Here is a 16755-nt window from a genome sequence, read left to right on the forward strand (position 1 = left end):
CCTGGCGGCGAAGGACAGTAAAACAGGAAAGAAGGGGGAAAGCTCTGTCTCTCTCCCTTCTCTTCTGCAAGAGACCCACCTCCTGTTTTCCTCCCAACTCTTTTAGCCTAACCTTCAAAGAAGACCGTCCCCTACAGACTTTATTATTATTATTATTATTTTTAATTAGTATTACTGAGAGAATACCTTCAGCTGCAGAACAATTTGGGAGTCTATGCAGGACTTGGGGCATTTTGTTATCTCGCCAGCGAAATTGTTCATCGCTGTCTTGCACTCGCAGGGTGCTAAATTAGCTACCCGAGTAGGCATGACAGAGAACGGCTTTTATCAGAGACTCTTCTCTTCAGTTTGAACACATTTGCTTGAAATTTGCTGCATGATGCTGTCCAGGGAAGCCGGATTTTTTCTCGGGATGCAGCGATTCGCCAGCTTCTGAGCTTATTGCAGGAGAAAAAAAATAATCTTAAACTGAGTGGATTTTTTTTTTTGGCTGTCTCCTCCTTTCATTGCCAGAGGACGCGAAGCTCTTTCACCAGGGAAGGATCACCTGTCGCTTTAATCCTTAAGGGAGTTTTTTTTTTTTTTAAGTGAATTATTTTACTTATTTATTTATTTATTTATTTATTTATTTATTTTAACCGGTGGAGGCGTGATCGCGGAGAATGAGACTGAAGGGAGCCGCCGGGGTTTGGAGGACAAGGCTGAGTTTAGGCTGGAAACTGAGAGACTAGATTCCCACCCACCCCCCCCCTCCTTTCTGCCCCCCCTTTATTTTGTATTTATTTATTTTTTTAAAAAAAAAATCATTATTATTTTTGGCACAACTTCCCCGATTCCCGCACCGCTCCGCTCAGTTGCGCTCTATGGACAGATCCGCAAACCTGGACGCGGAGGAGCTCAAGGTAGGCGAGCGGCCGGGAGGATTTGGGATTTGGGTTGGATCCCGCCCTGCGCTTCTGCTGCCGGTGCGCGGAGCTCCCGCAGCCCCGGGCGGGGGGCGCGGAGCCGGGGAAGGAGGGGGAGAAGCGCCGGAGGGCAGCTGCCGAAGCCCGGCACGGCGTCCCCCTTTCCGCGGCTGTTTGCATTGTCGTGATAGTGTTAATGCTGCTGATGGTCGTGATGGTGGTGGTGGTGATGATGATGATGGTGGTGGTGGTGCTTCCCGGGTGCTCTCGGCGTTGCATCAGCGCCGGGCGAAGCAGAAAGCTCGCCCTGGGTGGAGGCGGTGGAGGACCTGCGGATTTCCCCGCAGAAGTTGCCTCCGAAGCCTTCATCGCCTGGGCATCTCCTCTTCCTCCTCCTCCTCCGCCGGGAGCGAGGGGAACCCCCCAGCTCCGCCCGCCCCCAGCACAGCGCCCCGGTCGCCTCCCCGTGCCCAGGAAGGGGCTGTGGGGTGCGGGGCAGGGGGCGCCGAGTCGACCCCCGGCTCCGGGGCCGCCGGAGCAATAAAACTTTGCGTTAGGACGGTGCCAGAGCGAGGATCCCCCCCCGGCCCGGCCCAGCTCCGTCTCCCTCCCCGCGGAAAGAGCATGCCTGAGAGCGCTGAGCATGCTCCTTTGCGGTGATGGAGATCCTGCCCACACCTGCTGTCAGCCCCCCAGCCCCGAGCTGGGGCTCAGAGGGCAGTCATGATAGTAAGGACAAGTCCTCTGTCCGTCCGGACAGGGGTTAAGAGGGCAGGGAGGAGAGCAGCGCTCGCGGGGACCCTCCTCGGGACACCCTCGGGCATCCCCGCGGCTCCGAGCAGGGCTCTCCGCCCGGGGAGGGAAACTCCGGGAAGCACCGAGGTGCTGCCACGGGCTCCCGTCCTTCTTCTGCGAGGCACATCTCCGAGTATCACCTGCCTGTAGGACAGAAATGAACAAACAGACCGAGCCCCCCGAGCCCCAAAGTCTTGCTGTAAATCCCCTAAGAAAATGCCCACCAGGAGGACAGCTGTTGGCATTAGATGTGCCAAGCGCAGGACAGAGGAGGCTAAAATGGGGGAAAGGAGCGCTTTGAGTAGTGCCGTGCTCTCCCCCTGCTCAGCCGGGCCAGGATTCGGGGGGCGATTGGTGGTGGTGGGGGGGGGGGGGGGGGTGGCGGGAGCCCGGTCCTCCAATTAAGGGGGAAAGTTTTGTTTTAGCCGGTTATTTTTAAAAGCTTGTCAAAGAAAATATGGCTATGGGAACACGACGTGTTGTAGGAATTGTCCTTAAGGACCCAGAGGCACATCCCACTGGGAGCGGGGCTGCTGCAGGGGAAGGGGCTTCCATTAATCTTGCAGTCATCTGCGCTGCAATTAAGACTAATGTGTACAGCTTATGCGACCTTGAGCGAAGAAGCAGCATAGCTGGGAAGTGGTACTACTTCTAAGCATCAGCACTTCTTTTTCTTCTTACTTTTATTTTTAATTTTTGAGGAGAGCTCCAAAGGGAGGCATTGCTGTAGCTGATGTTGGAATCTGGGCAACTTTCTTGGGCAAGCCACTGTGGCACAAGGCTTTTCCTGCCTCTCCCAGGCGTTTGCATCGCGACGTGGCTGCTGGCGAGCGATGCCCGCCACGAGCAAGGTGCCGCACGGTTGCACCGGAGCTGCCGGGGGGCGTGTGGCCAGCAGGGGGTGGCACAGGGCCGGCCAGCAACCCCAGCGCCTCCCTGCCCGCCACCAGGAGCGCCCAGGAGAAATTGCCCACCCGAACGGGGCTCTCCGTGCCGAGCAGTGATGCACAGCTCCTGTGCATCTCACGCTAGAGGTTTTGGGTTTTCCCGCAGTGCGAACCGGCCGGCCTCTTCCCCACCCGCAGGAAAATGAGGGGGGCAAAGCTCCTGGGAGCTACAGCGGTTCCCATCAGGTGACCCTGCGGCACTTGGGCACAATAAAGAGCAGTGCCAGCACCGCTCTAAGTTATGAAAAGCTTTCGTCAATTTCTGTCTAGGCTTAGGACTGAAATGACTTCAGTCATTTCACAGCTCCGCTCCTTACCCCTTAGGCCAACGCAGTCCCTTTGCCAGGCCAGAGGGACTTGTGGCATGCAGCTACAGGGTACCTGGGGTCCCTGAGGTGTCCAGCGCAGTCTCTGCCACATTATGTTGTGCAGAGGGTCACTATGATCAATGTCAACTACGGTTACAGGGAGACACAGCAAAACTTACCCAGAATCTTGGAAACAGGCTGGACAGTGTCTTTGGTGACACTGGGTTTCCTCCATGTATGCAAATAAGCATCAAAAAGAATAATGATAACTTCCCTGCTACTCCTACTACAAGTCAAATGTGCTGGCTCTAATGATAGTATATCATATCGATACTGGAAATATATATTATTTGATATATAAAGATTCTGTAAGTCTCAGATCAGGTATTAAATTTCAATTTGAAATGTGTGTGTTATTTATTGCATTGATTGTAATGAATTCTGAATTTATATATAATACTGTATAGTGACTGACCATTTTGAAAGGTCATTTTGTGAAAAACTGAACAAGTATCATGTGTGCAACACCTATTAATGAGGGTAGGTGTGCTTCCCCTTACTAGTTCATGCACAAATTCCTGACAAAACAGATCAGTGCTGAAAAGAGAGACTTCTGTAATAGAGATTTTTGGGCTGTTCTGCTTTTCTTTTGATCTGACTCAGCTCTCTCAGATGCGTACATGAACTTTCCTCTGACTTTTTAATTCACAAGCCTGTAGGGCTTTTGTTCTAAAGGAGGAGGATTGAAAAGAAACTAAATAATTATTGCATAGCTGGACTGTCTTAGGTCTAGTGTTGTCAAGTACTTTCTCTCACTTAAAGTATATGTGATTGCCTATGCCTACATTTTGAACATACATGAAACTGTATGGCTGCATATTATGTGTTTTATAGAGCTTTGTAGTTTGTAGATGTGTATAATTTTTACAAACTAACTTACAAACTTGCATTTAATGTATTCATTTTTTTTCTTAATGCATTTGTATTTAATTTCTTGAAATTGTTTTGAGTTTGTTTTGCCAAGGAAAGTGGAGAGGCCTTTGTGTTTGCTGGTCAACTGTTGATGTGTGATTTTCTTTGATGCTGAATAAGTCATTAGAGATTTTGTCCTTTGCGTTTGTCCAGTCATTGTTCAATTTAGAACTCCTTTAGTATATTTCTTGACTATTTATCTTATGTTTGTTTTGCAACCACAATTTCAGTGTGGTATTAGATAGTAGGAGACAGTATGCCTTAGTAGGAGACAGTATTTCCTGTAATCTATAAAGCACTCTGATACTTTTTTGGAGGAAAGTTCATTTGTAGTTGAATGTATGATAACAGTGGGATTCTTAGGATGGAATGAAAACTATCATATAGAGAAAACCATCTTTACACTCCCAAGATGTTATTTTTAATAGTATGTTTAAGTGTCTGAAAATTATCACTTTCAATATGCAAATAACATTAAATACTGTACATGATTTCTGAATCATTGTGTAACATATTAGCTGAATTTCTTTATTCATTTTGAGAGAACATTCATAGCCTGTTCATGGTTTTATTTTTCCTGGTGAAATAAAACTGCTTACTTAAGTTCTACATGAAACTGGCCACAGATGAGGTTTTGCAATGATAAATAATTTATGTAATTTATGAAATATTTCATAAAGAAATTCAAACAAGAAAACCATGAGAATTTAAACAAGAGATTATTCAATAGTTTTGTGGTCTTAAACATAACAGGGTTGTAAATTGCTTCACCATTTAAATCAAACGGATTAGTAATTGGAAGAATTCTGTAATTTTTTTATTTTATCTGTTTTAAAGAGGGAGACAGAGAAACTCATGTGCTTGGTGTGGTGTGGGAGGACTTTTGATAAGCCTGGGTAGGTGGTTATATTTCTGTTTTAAGTTAGTCATTCCATAATGAAAAGTATAGTACTCTATAACAATCATTATATTCTTAGCATAGTCTACTTCATTTATTCATGCTTGGGACACCGACATCTCTGTGTGGATACTAAGGCATTTGTCTTTGTAATGCTAAACCTACTCTATCCCACCTTTCTCTACCTATGTCCCTCCAAGAAATCATCATCTTTTACTAGGGGCCTATCAACAATACTCAGTAAAGACAATTAACCTTTGCATTCACAACCAGAAAATTCAGTCTTTAAACCATTCTTCATGAAAGGTCAAGCTGAAGTGGTTTTAAAGCAATATACTTGCAAATTCTTTTTCTCTGTGTTCCTATTGCAGGATTTCCTCTCAGTCTCCCAATATGTATGAAAACTAGATGTGAAGTCCAGGAGGCTGGAGAGAATTCTATGCATAAGATATAGTTGTTCAGCAGACATAGAAAAAAGGTCAAGACAATGGCAGTGTTCTCAGTATACACTTTTAGAAATCATTCTCATGCTATCACTACTAGGAAACTGTACTAACCTGTGGCTGAGCTTTTTGACATTGTACATTACAGCTGTGCTATGCTCAAAACTCTTTAAACGGAAAATACATCAAAATCTGAAGGCTTGGTTAAAAGGAAAAAAGCACTCTATCTTCCTGTTCTCCATGGCTTTTGGGATAAATATTGTGTTTTTCTCTGCCACTGTGTTCTGTACTTTAAAGAATAGATGTGAGAGATTTACATAAACCTTAGCAACACTATTTTTCTTCCTGAAATGGAAGAGGTTAGTGTGTGATACTGCTGCAAAGTGGGTTGATTCCATAGATCTGGATTTAAGACTTTGAGAAGAACGTATGCCTTACACTAGAGCCTTTCAAAGATAATCTAATTCACTAATGTAAAAATGTATTTGGGAGTCCCAGTCATGCTTTCTTGGTATGTCTTTTAATCTTTTGGATATTGCCTTCCCAATTTCCTGAATAGGTCATGAGCAAGATTATTTTTTAAGTTTTATGGCAAAAACATCACAGGTGACTTTTCCTGTGAAATCATTTCACCTTGCATTACTTTATGTAAACTTTGTAAATCCATGTCCAACATAGTAGTTTCTACTTCCTCTAAAGATCCATCATTACAAAGGACAAAAATAAGAGTTCGATTAACAAAGAAGCAAACATGACTCTTTCCTCGCTTTGACATGGAAGTTGCAGGGGCCTCTCCATGGAGAAATCAGTGTCATTTTCTTCTGTTTTTGTTTAAAAACCCAAACAAACAAACAAAAAAACATATAGAATGTGGCTTACAAGTTACACCACTGTCTTTATTTTGAAATACTCTGCATTTCAAGAGCTTACAGAAGACAAAAGTTCTGCTGTACATTAGGCTGAAGCAGTATAAAATGTCACTGAAAAGTGAGAATTACTTAGCAGTTCAAAAATGAAGATGAACATCTATCTACTAAGCCATCAGATCCTTTGATAATTCTAAGACATTGCATTTTAACTCATTCTACAAAAAAACCCTTCTTTGTGAAAAAGGATGTCATGAGCTTGCTGTTTGCGAGCACTGGGTTTTGTTTCTTCAGTGCCTGTTGGCTAAGCCACAACAGAGAGAGGTATAAAATGTGAGGCTTTATTCTCTGTTAGCAGTGTTACTACAGCCACACAAGGCCAGATTAGCAGTATTACTACATCACACAAGGCCAGATTTATGGGCGTACTGAGAAAGTCATAGAAAGCTTGTGGCGCTCAACACCTTTAATAAAAAATACTGTTATGACCATACCTCCCTTTTACACCTCTAGATAATACATTGAGGACAGTTGTGTGATTTAACTTCTGTATATTTGCTCTGCTTGAAAAACGCTATATAAGGATGGAGTATCTTTCTTCAATTTTAAATTAGCAGTGCTTTGTGAAATCAGTGTAGTTACATCAGCAGCAGCACAGCAGTGATACATCTCAAAATCAGTGCCACAAGCAGTAAAATGCCTCAGGCATGAAAACCTGACCTTTAGCCATATTTCTCTGTTTTATCATCTCTCTTCAGTTCATCCGGGCAGCATGGTCCAGAATTTATAGGCTCTACCTTCCTGTTCCTACAACTCTTAAACAGACAAATTAGAACATTAGTGAACAGAGGTAAAGTGAAAAATTACCTCCTTTTCAGCTTGTGAGAAGGTAATTGTATACATTTAATAAACATACACAAATGATTTTGAATGTGTGCATTCTAAATGCATTGCTTCTTATGCCACAATCCTGAGTAGAAAAATGTATATTTACAGCATCATGGATTCTGCATATGGCTTTTTAGGCTTTATCATCTGTATCAGGGTAGAAAGTGTAGGTTGTTGAACCAGATCTACTTAAGTATTTTTGTTATTTTCTCTCTGTAATATCAGTGTTCATAATCCTTCTGCTTCTCATTTATGTAGGTCTTTTCCTACTCAAAATTTTTCATAGGAAATTTTGAGTTGTATTCAAGAAAGGGGAAAAAGCCCCACCCTTTGTATTTAACACAAGCGATGCGATTACCCCAGTTCAGTAGGTACATAGGACAACAGCTTTTTAAAATCATTATAGGTTTTAATTCAGGAAAACCTTTATGGAAAATCAATTTAACTCAAAGTAGCAAAATTATCTGACTAATTACTACAAAAATATGTTTTGGTGTGCCAGGACTTGTAGCTGAGGAAAAAAAAAAAAAGCCATAAACCACTGAAATTACAGGTAGCATTTTGTCCATCTGAGGTTATTCAGTAATACTAAATTGTATTCTCTCTAGTTAAAGTTAGTCCATGTGCACAAAGCACTCAATGAACAGCACTGCCCATTAACTAGTTGAAGACAAGTAAATTAACTGTGTTAGAGGAGTGTTTTGTGTTTGCTCAACTTAGAATTTAATTTAACAGATCACCAACATACATAAAACAGTCAAAAGTTAAAGTAAAAAGTATCAGTAAGGCCTTTGCAGCTTTATAACCTGATATGTTTCTGCACATAAATCGACAGAGATGACAGAAGTCGAAAGGTAATTTAAAATTTCAGGAGTTAAAGGAAGAAGAGAGACAGCTGAACTGAGCCTCAGAATCTGAGTTTAAAGTAAGCCCTATGTTGAAAAGGGTATTAAATTTGAACTCAGAATGTTACCTAACCATCACACATTCAGTTTGCATACTGTATCCTGGGAGGGGGTCCTGGCTGGGTACCCCATCTCCACTCCGTCTTTCTTGTTTGCACTTCTTGTGGATCTGACATAAATGCCGTTTGGCTGTAAGTAGCTTAGGAAGAAGTCAAGCCATCAACAGCCTCATTATTAGAGCTTGAAGTCCAGGAAAGGTCATCGTTTCATTTAGGAGGTGCTACAAGAAAGGTACCCACACTACAACAGAGGCTCCATTCTGGAGAACAGTCCTCAAAAAAACCCACTTCATCCACCAGGCAATGACACTCTGCAGGTTCCTCAGTCTTCCATAGTAATGCTTCTTAGGCACGTCGACCACATCTCTAAGGACTAACATTTATTTGTCCCAGATGGACTGAGAGAAGAGGAGCGTCTTATGACCTGTCCTGCTTAGGGGCAGTGAGATTCATCTTTCAGATATGTTGATTTCTCCAGAGGACTGTGATCCAGTGTTCAAATTATGGGTTCATTACAAGATGAGTTCAGCACACAATAGCAGACCTTGGCATTCACTTGATAAATGGCCAAGCAAGGTAAACTGCCCACATCTTCCATTTAAAGGGAAAGAGTTTTTACTATTAGCTTAAGCTACTTATATTTTTAACAATAAAAGGTGATTGTACCACAACTTAGAGGTTTGTTTCAATTTTGAAGAAAAACCAATTTTCTGTACTCAAAGTGATTGCTTGGGTATCAGTAGAGCATTTAAGAATGTGAATCACAGTCTAATAGAGAGACTCCTGTCAAGGCTGTACGGTTTCAGGAAATATGTAAAATTTCTGTGCGCATCTTTTTTTTTGTTAGTGGTAATTTGTCTTGGCTAATTCAGGAGTCTCCCTGCTGAGCAGGCTGACTGTCGTAAATTCCATTCACCGGGTAATATATGTGTGAGGAAAGAAGTTGAATGATCTATGCCCCAATAAACAGCAGAGTGCATTTCAGAATGCATTACAGAGACTGGAAGTTTTTCCAAGAAGACTACTTGTCCTCAAGCTGAAACTCATGGCATTATTTATGGCTTTCAGTAGTTTGAAAATTAGCTGTGAATAATTGCAAACTAGGAGCCACTCACTATAAAAATACACTCCTCCAAGATGAAAAACATCCTGATCACCACTGAAGTTTAGAAGAGTTCAAGCAAAAAAAAAAAGTAAAAAATAGGACTAAGATCCATCTGTGCTTCGTTTTGCTTGAGTCATCACCAACAGATGGCAAGTACTCCGTAGAAATCACTCAACTGAATTACTCTAGTTTGTAGAGCACCTAAGGCACCACCCTTAGTACTAACATTATACTCTATGTCAAAAACTCAGTTTTCATTGGAGTTTCAGACAGCTACCAGCACACAGGCTGGTGCATTGTTATGCCTTCAGATACAGTACCTGTTATGTAAATATTTGTATTAATTATCTTCTGTTTTACTTCTTCTAAAACTAAAGGTTTTGGTCTTACCACAAGACTTCCTAGCTGTGTCAGACTTCATAGGTGATTGCAAAAATAGGCAGCAACAAGCTGGTTCTGACTGTCACTTCCTGTAGGGTTCACAAGTTGACATTACTATTTCAGATAGACTCCAGTTTAGAAATATATGCTACATGCCTTTTCCCAATGACTTCTGCAGTTAGGCAGACATGAGATGAATGCAGAAGCTCTCTGTCATATAGACTCATGTTTCCACTTAATCTTCATTCAGGGAAAATTGTTACCCATTTCATCAATATTTTATTAGATTTTCCTGAAAAATTTGGCGAAAGAATATCATTCTTCAGAGGCTAACAACAAGTTAGTTAGCATGTACTGTTTCCCCAGTACTAACACTGACAGTCTCTCACTCTTTTTTTTTTTTTTTTTTTTTTTAAGTATATCTGGCTTTCAGGAGAGCTAGATACTATCTTTAGAATTGATCTCATACCTTTCTCCATACGCCTCCCCCAACTCATTATGAGGTGCAAGTGACTATGCGATTGGAAAATGATCTATTTTCCCAGAGCAGACCTCTACTTAGTTAAGCTCCCTATTTCATTCAGCATTAATTTAGATGAGGTAGATAATATTCACTGTTCATGTAAATATGTGATCTACTCAGTCTACTGAGACCACTTGCACTATTGCTTAATAAAATTATGGGTATGTGAGTAGTGTCTCTGTTACCCATGTTAAAATCTCCATCATACTGCTGACAGTCATAAAGCAGAAGGCACCCTTTGCCAAAGTGCTGTCTGTCCTATTGAACTTAGAATTTTCTAAGCCTTGATTAATGAATGAATGTATCTAGTAGGCAGCAAACTGAAGCACGGTGAACGGAGCAAAGAGGGAGTGCTGGAGAGCACTGTACTGAAGCCTAGCACCTGATATGTCAAGAATTATAGATTATATTGAGTAAAATTCATTTCAGTTTTGGGCATAGGCTGCTGCATCAGACTACAAAGCTATTATTTTGTAACAGACATACATAGCTTGCCAACGCAGTTTTAAAATAGCCAAGTGGAATGTAAAGATTTCAAGTGGAAAGGGAAGGCTGAGTGGTACAATAACAAATGACAGCATAGTGATCATGTGCCGAGCTTGTGGCAAACTGATTCAAAATGGTTATACAGCTATCTGCACTATTATTCATGGTGATGCATCACTAGGATATCTTAATTATTCACAGATTTAGTGCTCTGTTTTGTAATTTATTTTATTTTTTTTTAAATCGGATAAACCCAGTGTTTCATGTTAATAGTACCACTCAGTACACAGTGTGTGTGCTATGTGCAATATGTAAATACACATGAGGAAATATTGGATGAAATTTATTTCTCTAAGAACTAGAAAACTCAAATGACTACTCAGAAAATTTGTAGGAAACACATGTCTGGGGACATTTGCTTTGGCATAGGAGGTGATGAAATGAGAAAATAAGAGAACCTATGAAAGCAACTGATGTTGCTATTGGCAAGTCTGAGTTGGGTGGTGTTAAAGATACTATCTTACTGTAGCAGTGGAATATTACTCCCAAATTAGTATGCAATGTTCTTTATTGCTTTCTGATCTAAGTATAGGACTGAAACTTGCACTCCTGGGCACTGCGGATTTCCCCTAAATCTGTGGTTGGCATCCATTTCACCTTGCTTTCACTGAATATTATCTCAGGGAAAACCTGTCCTCTTCTGTGGTACAGGTGTACAGTTCTGCTTCTTATATTGTCAGATAACCTGTTTGATATCCCTCTCTTTAATAAAGAGCTTATAGTGGTAGTAGAGACTAGTGATTACAAGTATTAACCTTGTTTCCATCTGTGGAGAAGATAGTCTAAGTCCGCTCTTAAAAACAAGAAAATAAATAGACTTACATTTGTCCCATGATGATGTTGTGCTTTTTCTTTAAAATCACAATTTAATTGCAATTTTTATGACACTATCATCATATCTTTGATTGTGTATATGCATGAGAAGTCATTTACATTTTAAACTACAGATATTTTAATAATTTATCACAATGCCAAAATATTCTATAACATTAATATGCAAAAATTTCCTACATCTTCACATGACTTGCCCCAAATAAACTCAGTGTCATGAAAAGGAAAGGAAGAATAGAGGATGACAGGAATGCAAGTCCACTTGAAGAAGCCAAGGGAACAACATGAGCTAAATGAAGATGCCTTCCATGTCTTACCCAAGTCAATGCAATACAGTTCTGTGCTTTTCCCTCACTCTTATCTGATCCACCGCAAGTCACACAGATTAAGCTTAACATTTCTAGCAGTGATAAGGTGCTAGAAATTTTAATTTTAGGGTCACTTTTAAATCAAGGCCCAAACTTGAGTGCAGCTGAATCAGCAGTAGCAAGTTCTGTTCAAGAGCCGGCAGTGGGCGGTGAGCAGCTGGAGCATCTAAAATTGGATCGTCACTCACAAAGTAGAACTAGGAAATCACAGTGTTAACTGCTTCTTCTGCATACAATATTTTTTCAGAGTGTGCATAAGTTGTGAATTGTCACTATCCATATTATTCCATAATTTGGCCCAAGGATCATGGCATAAAGGTAAATGGTTGGTACATTTACACAAATTGTCCACTTGCTGTAGAAGGTTAAGACGGTGTTTTTTGCTTTTTCTTTTTTCTTTTTTTTTTTTTTAATTTATTATTATTATTATTATGCGTCTGGTTTAAATAAAGAGATCTAAAATTGTCTTTTTTTTTTTTTCCTTTTTTTTTCCTTCTGGAATTTCCACAATGAAAAGAATATTATTCTATGCTAATAAGTTAAATATCTATTTCTACATCAGGTAAAAGCCTGGTTTCCCTTACCTGTTTACCCATATATATTTTTACACCAGTAACACAGAAAGAGTCATCATTTGAGGAACACTTTATCTGGAACAGATTTAAATGTAATATAGCACAAAAATGAAGCCAGAAAACAGAGTTAAAATTTTTAAATGATGAATTTTTATTTTGCACATAACAATTACTTCTGCTGTCAGCAGGAATAAAGTTTGCTATGGCAGGAAACTTGTAAAAAGTCAAATGTGTTCCTGTAAGATGCTTTGTCAGCTGCAAGTACACAAGAAAACATCTTTCTGGAACTGGGATTGTAGCTCCCTATTGTAACATTGATAAGGTTTGTGTCCTAAACACCTGCTCAGAAGTAGTTACAGAAATGTGATTTGAATGAAGAGAAGGAAATGCTGCACTCCTATGTGGCAAAGAAATCCTGCTTATTGACTTTCTGAGCTGGGGCCCTCAGCTAGAATACATGGGATTTGGCAGGTCATCTCCCAGTGAACTGAGAGATGCCTGTATCCAAAAGTTGAATTGGATTGAATACGGATGTCTTTGTGATCGTTTTTACACTTCATTAAAATTAATTCTTATCTTATATTGGTACAAGATGTATCACAATTAAACCTAATGAAAGACACAGTTCCTGTATTTTAATTTTTTATTTTTTTAATTAAAAAAATGCCTTCTGTGAACATATCGGGGAAGGCAGGTGGAGAGAGAATTACCTGACTGCTCAATTTACTCTATCTAGAACCAAATAATATATCTTTTTTTTTTTTTTCTCAGCAAAAAAATATACATTTAAAAATACACCTTTTAAAACAAGGTAAAATTGTAATGCATCCCTCACGCACAGTCTGTATCAGGATCAGTCTGATGAGTAGTTTGTTTTTATTGGTACCTTCTCCTGAAAAAAAAAAAAAAAAGAAAAAAAAAGAAAAAAAAAAGAGAAGAAAGAAAAAAAGAAACCATAAAGCTGTACATTTTTACAGGCCAGGGCTAAGAAAGAGATGGCAATGCTGTTTACCAGAGTAAATCAGGTACTGCTAACAGAATTTCAATACCAAAGGTTAATAATATCATCATCAGTAGCTCTTGAAAGAGACCTGACTGCCTAAAGGCAACTTAATTTTAAACACTGAGACAAGTCAATCAGTATACACCTAAAAATATGCATCAAGGGATGCTGTTTGCATACATTACAGCCTTGCTTTTTCTTTCTAACCTGTGAGATCTTGAATTCTTTTGTTCTTTATCAAAGAATGTTGGCACAAATATTTCTCCATAGGTATGGGACTGCTTGTTGCTGGTCACTGGGTAGAAAAAGAATTTCTCGGCGAAGGACAGGGCACATATGAATAATGTTCCACTCAAAATATTGCTATTCCTACCTCTCTCACTAGGATATATCTGGTGATGGAGGTGTGTTGATGAGATGAAAATGTAAATGTCAGCTCAGATGATGAACATTGACTGTGGCCAGAGAGGTTAGAAGGTGGGCCCATTTTCCCATTTTTACATTTTGCATTATCAGAATTGATAGTCTGTAACATTTAAAGTGGTTAAGGGCAAAGCAGAAAGGAAAATACAATAATGTTAGTAAAACCAGCTCAATGCTCTTGGGAATAGTACGCTGACTGGATCATGAGTAAATGGACATTTCTGACCAAGTACCAACAATTTTGTCAAGACTGTGTGAAGAAATAAATCTATGGAATTTAACTTCTTTTAAAGAAGACATTCTTTTAACGTCTTTCTAAAAAATTAACCAGTGCAAGCCCCAAGTATGTTTTGTGTGTATGTGTTTGTTTGGAATCCAAACAGTGTAAATGTAAGTAGGAACCTGCTTTCACTTGACATTTTTGCTTGCACATTTGGTCTGAATGTGCTATGATCAGATTTATTACGTGAGTAAATGTCCACATAGGCTGGTAGAAAAGGTATTTCTGTTCATGGTCATAGAGGTAAATTAAGTATTAGTTTCTAGTCATCTGCTTTGACTGTCAGCCTCAGGAAGAAAATAGCTCTGTACCTTTTGAGTCATGTGGAAGACTAAGATTTATGGACAATAATATAGTTACCCATAGACTCCTTGAAAGCAGTACAGCAAACCTGATTTTAGGTGCAATTTAGAACATAATGAATTCAAGCAAGTTGTAGTTTTATTGAGGGCACGCTCTCAAAACTTTTCTGAACGGTCATTTTGAAAGCTTACTACAAGCTAGGTCCAGTTATTAATACTGCAGCAAAATATCAGCGAAGAAAAATAGCTGGTGGCAAAATACTTTCTCCACAATGTATCAATTCTAAGGCTTCTTCCAGTTCTTCCATGTGTGGGATGTACACATGCCATCTATACCTCTCCCTGAAGAAGCAGTATGGAAGAAGCAGACATATCTGAAGCGACCATCACATGGGTCTTGTCTCTACTGTGAACAAGGCCATGGTAAAGAGATGCACCTTAGAGGTCATCTTATCATCTATGACTTAGAGTCAGCAGCAGCCTTGCCTGTTTTCTGCCTGGGTCGCTGCATCATCGAGACTTTTTTGCACATAAATTGACATAAAACCTAATACATTGCAACACATTTTTAGGACATTTAACCTTTGCTTCCTATCCTCTCAATAGACAGCAAGATCTGCATGAAACATCTGTTTTATCTGCACAATCAGAAGGGAAGATATTGTGCTGTTTTACAAACACATAAGCAGAAAATGACTCAACAGCTTACAGCTGATATAGATAAAGAGAACTGAAAATAGTAAGCACAGTATAAGATCTTGGATTCTATTTATTTTCCATTTTACCTTTTTACCTTAGTTCTGAGTTAGTTTTTTGGCCTTTCATTAGTTTTCTGAAAAACACCCCCTCTAAGAAAAAGATTTTTGCTGGCCAGTTTGCTCATAACCTATACTATACTGGCTGAACCGAAGCCATCTTTCTCTTTGAATCCTGCTCTTTTTTTTCAGTGCAATTCCTCAACCTTTTTTGAAGTAGTACGTGTATTAAAAAGTGTATTTATGTACATATGGAGCCATATGTGTGTACAGATTTTATAGGCATGTATATATTTTTTTCTTATTTTTAGAGTTTTAAAAATTCTTTTTAACAGCAGTACTTTAAAAAGTATTTTATTGTAAACTTAGTCTGTTGTTTGCATTTGATTTTATAAGCACTCATCAGAGTAATTTCATTCATTTCAGTAAAATGTGGAAAATTTTGCTGAGATTTTTAAATTAAAATTATTTTTCATGACCTGAAAGTATGAGCCCTACACTGTGACATGATTACAACAGAAGAAATATTTACACAGTAGGTGGGACAAAATCTCCTGTCATGGGGGGTGAGATAGACAACAGATTTGTGCTTGCTGACCTTGTTGCTGTCTAGTTGCTTTCTTTACTGCACATCCTCATTAACCACAGCAGAAGTTCAATCAACATGTAGAAGCAGGGCAGTGTGTGGGTCTAATTACTGCACCCGTGTGCATGTGCATGATGATGGGCATTCTGTAGACAAGTGTAACAACACAGTCAATAGGCTTCACAATTTGAAAGTCTCCACAATAATGGGCAAGGACACTTCAGGTTTCTGTAACTGCTGTAGCCATTAATCACTGTGAGGATCTTTTGATTGAATGCTTTTTCTTGAAGAGGCAGAGGGCATGGCACCCACCCAACTCCTGATCAGCAGCAGTGCCAGGGGCAGACTGTCCGACACTCAAGGAAAGATGTTGGAGGGCAGCTCTGGCTCTGCTGCAGCAATCCCAACCGCTGTCTCTTCATCCAGCTCAGACTCTGAGACCCTTCCCTTTCATGTTATAAAAGCTGCTCTGGTGAAAATACAGTGAGGTCTTGGGCAGTATTGTCTTCCCTCTATATCTATAAAGAAAGGCAGTCCCTGTTGTTGCCTCTCTCTAGCACCTGTGTAGCTCACCTTGAAGCATCTTTCCTCTCTGCTTGGAGATGGCTGAGTCTTCTTAACAAGGTCATTGGGAATTAATATATATGGAGGAAGTAGTCTCCTCTGCTACTGTCTTCAACTCATAAGATCAAGCTTCATCTCAGCTTCAAAGCAGAAAATCAAGCATAGGCTTATATTTTACAGCTAGTCAGTACTTGCAGGAGATGGAAGCCTGTGGAGGCTAGTCATAAGAATAAGGGGCAATGCTACAGATTTTGCAGCCATGTCATCAAAAATAGTATTCCTTTGTTTGCACTGAATAATTTGCAGTTTGTAATACAAAGAACAGAGATTTTATGTCTTTGTTTCCCCCCCCCCAGTTTCCAGCAAGAAAAACAAGCTCTCTGTTTCAGCAAGTGAATGCATTCATGCCTGTGATACATACACTATCTACGTGTGAGAATTATACCACACATAGTATGGTATGTTTAGGAGTGGTCTGCATGCAGATACCACATGAAGCACTGAAAATGTCTCACATAGTTATGGGA

At 40.0% G+C, this 16755-nt stretch overlaps 1 protein-coding gene across 1 annotated transcript in view; it reads left to right on the plus strand.

The window, feature by feature from the left end:
* Positions 1 to 648: 648 nt before the first annotated feature.
* Positions 649 to 16755, plus strand: part of SGCZ (sarcoglycan zeta) — a 464355-nt gene continuing 448248 nt past the window's right edge. Inside the window, exon 1 of the mRNA XM_066996283.1 lies at positions 649 to 902. Within this exon, the coding sequence (XP_066852384.1) occupies positions 864 to 902 (39 nt within the window). The 5' untranslated portion in view covers positions 649 to 863. The remainder of the gene's footprint in view (positions 903 to 16755) is intronic.

Source organism: Anser cygnoides, chromosome 4, assembly GCF_040182565.1.
Source record: "Anser cygnoides isolate HZ-2024a breed goose chromosome 4, Taihu_goose_T2T_genome, whole genome shotgun sequence".
NCBI lineage: Eukaryota > Metazoa > Chordata > Aves > Anseriformes > Anatidae > Anser > Anser cygnoides.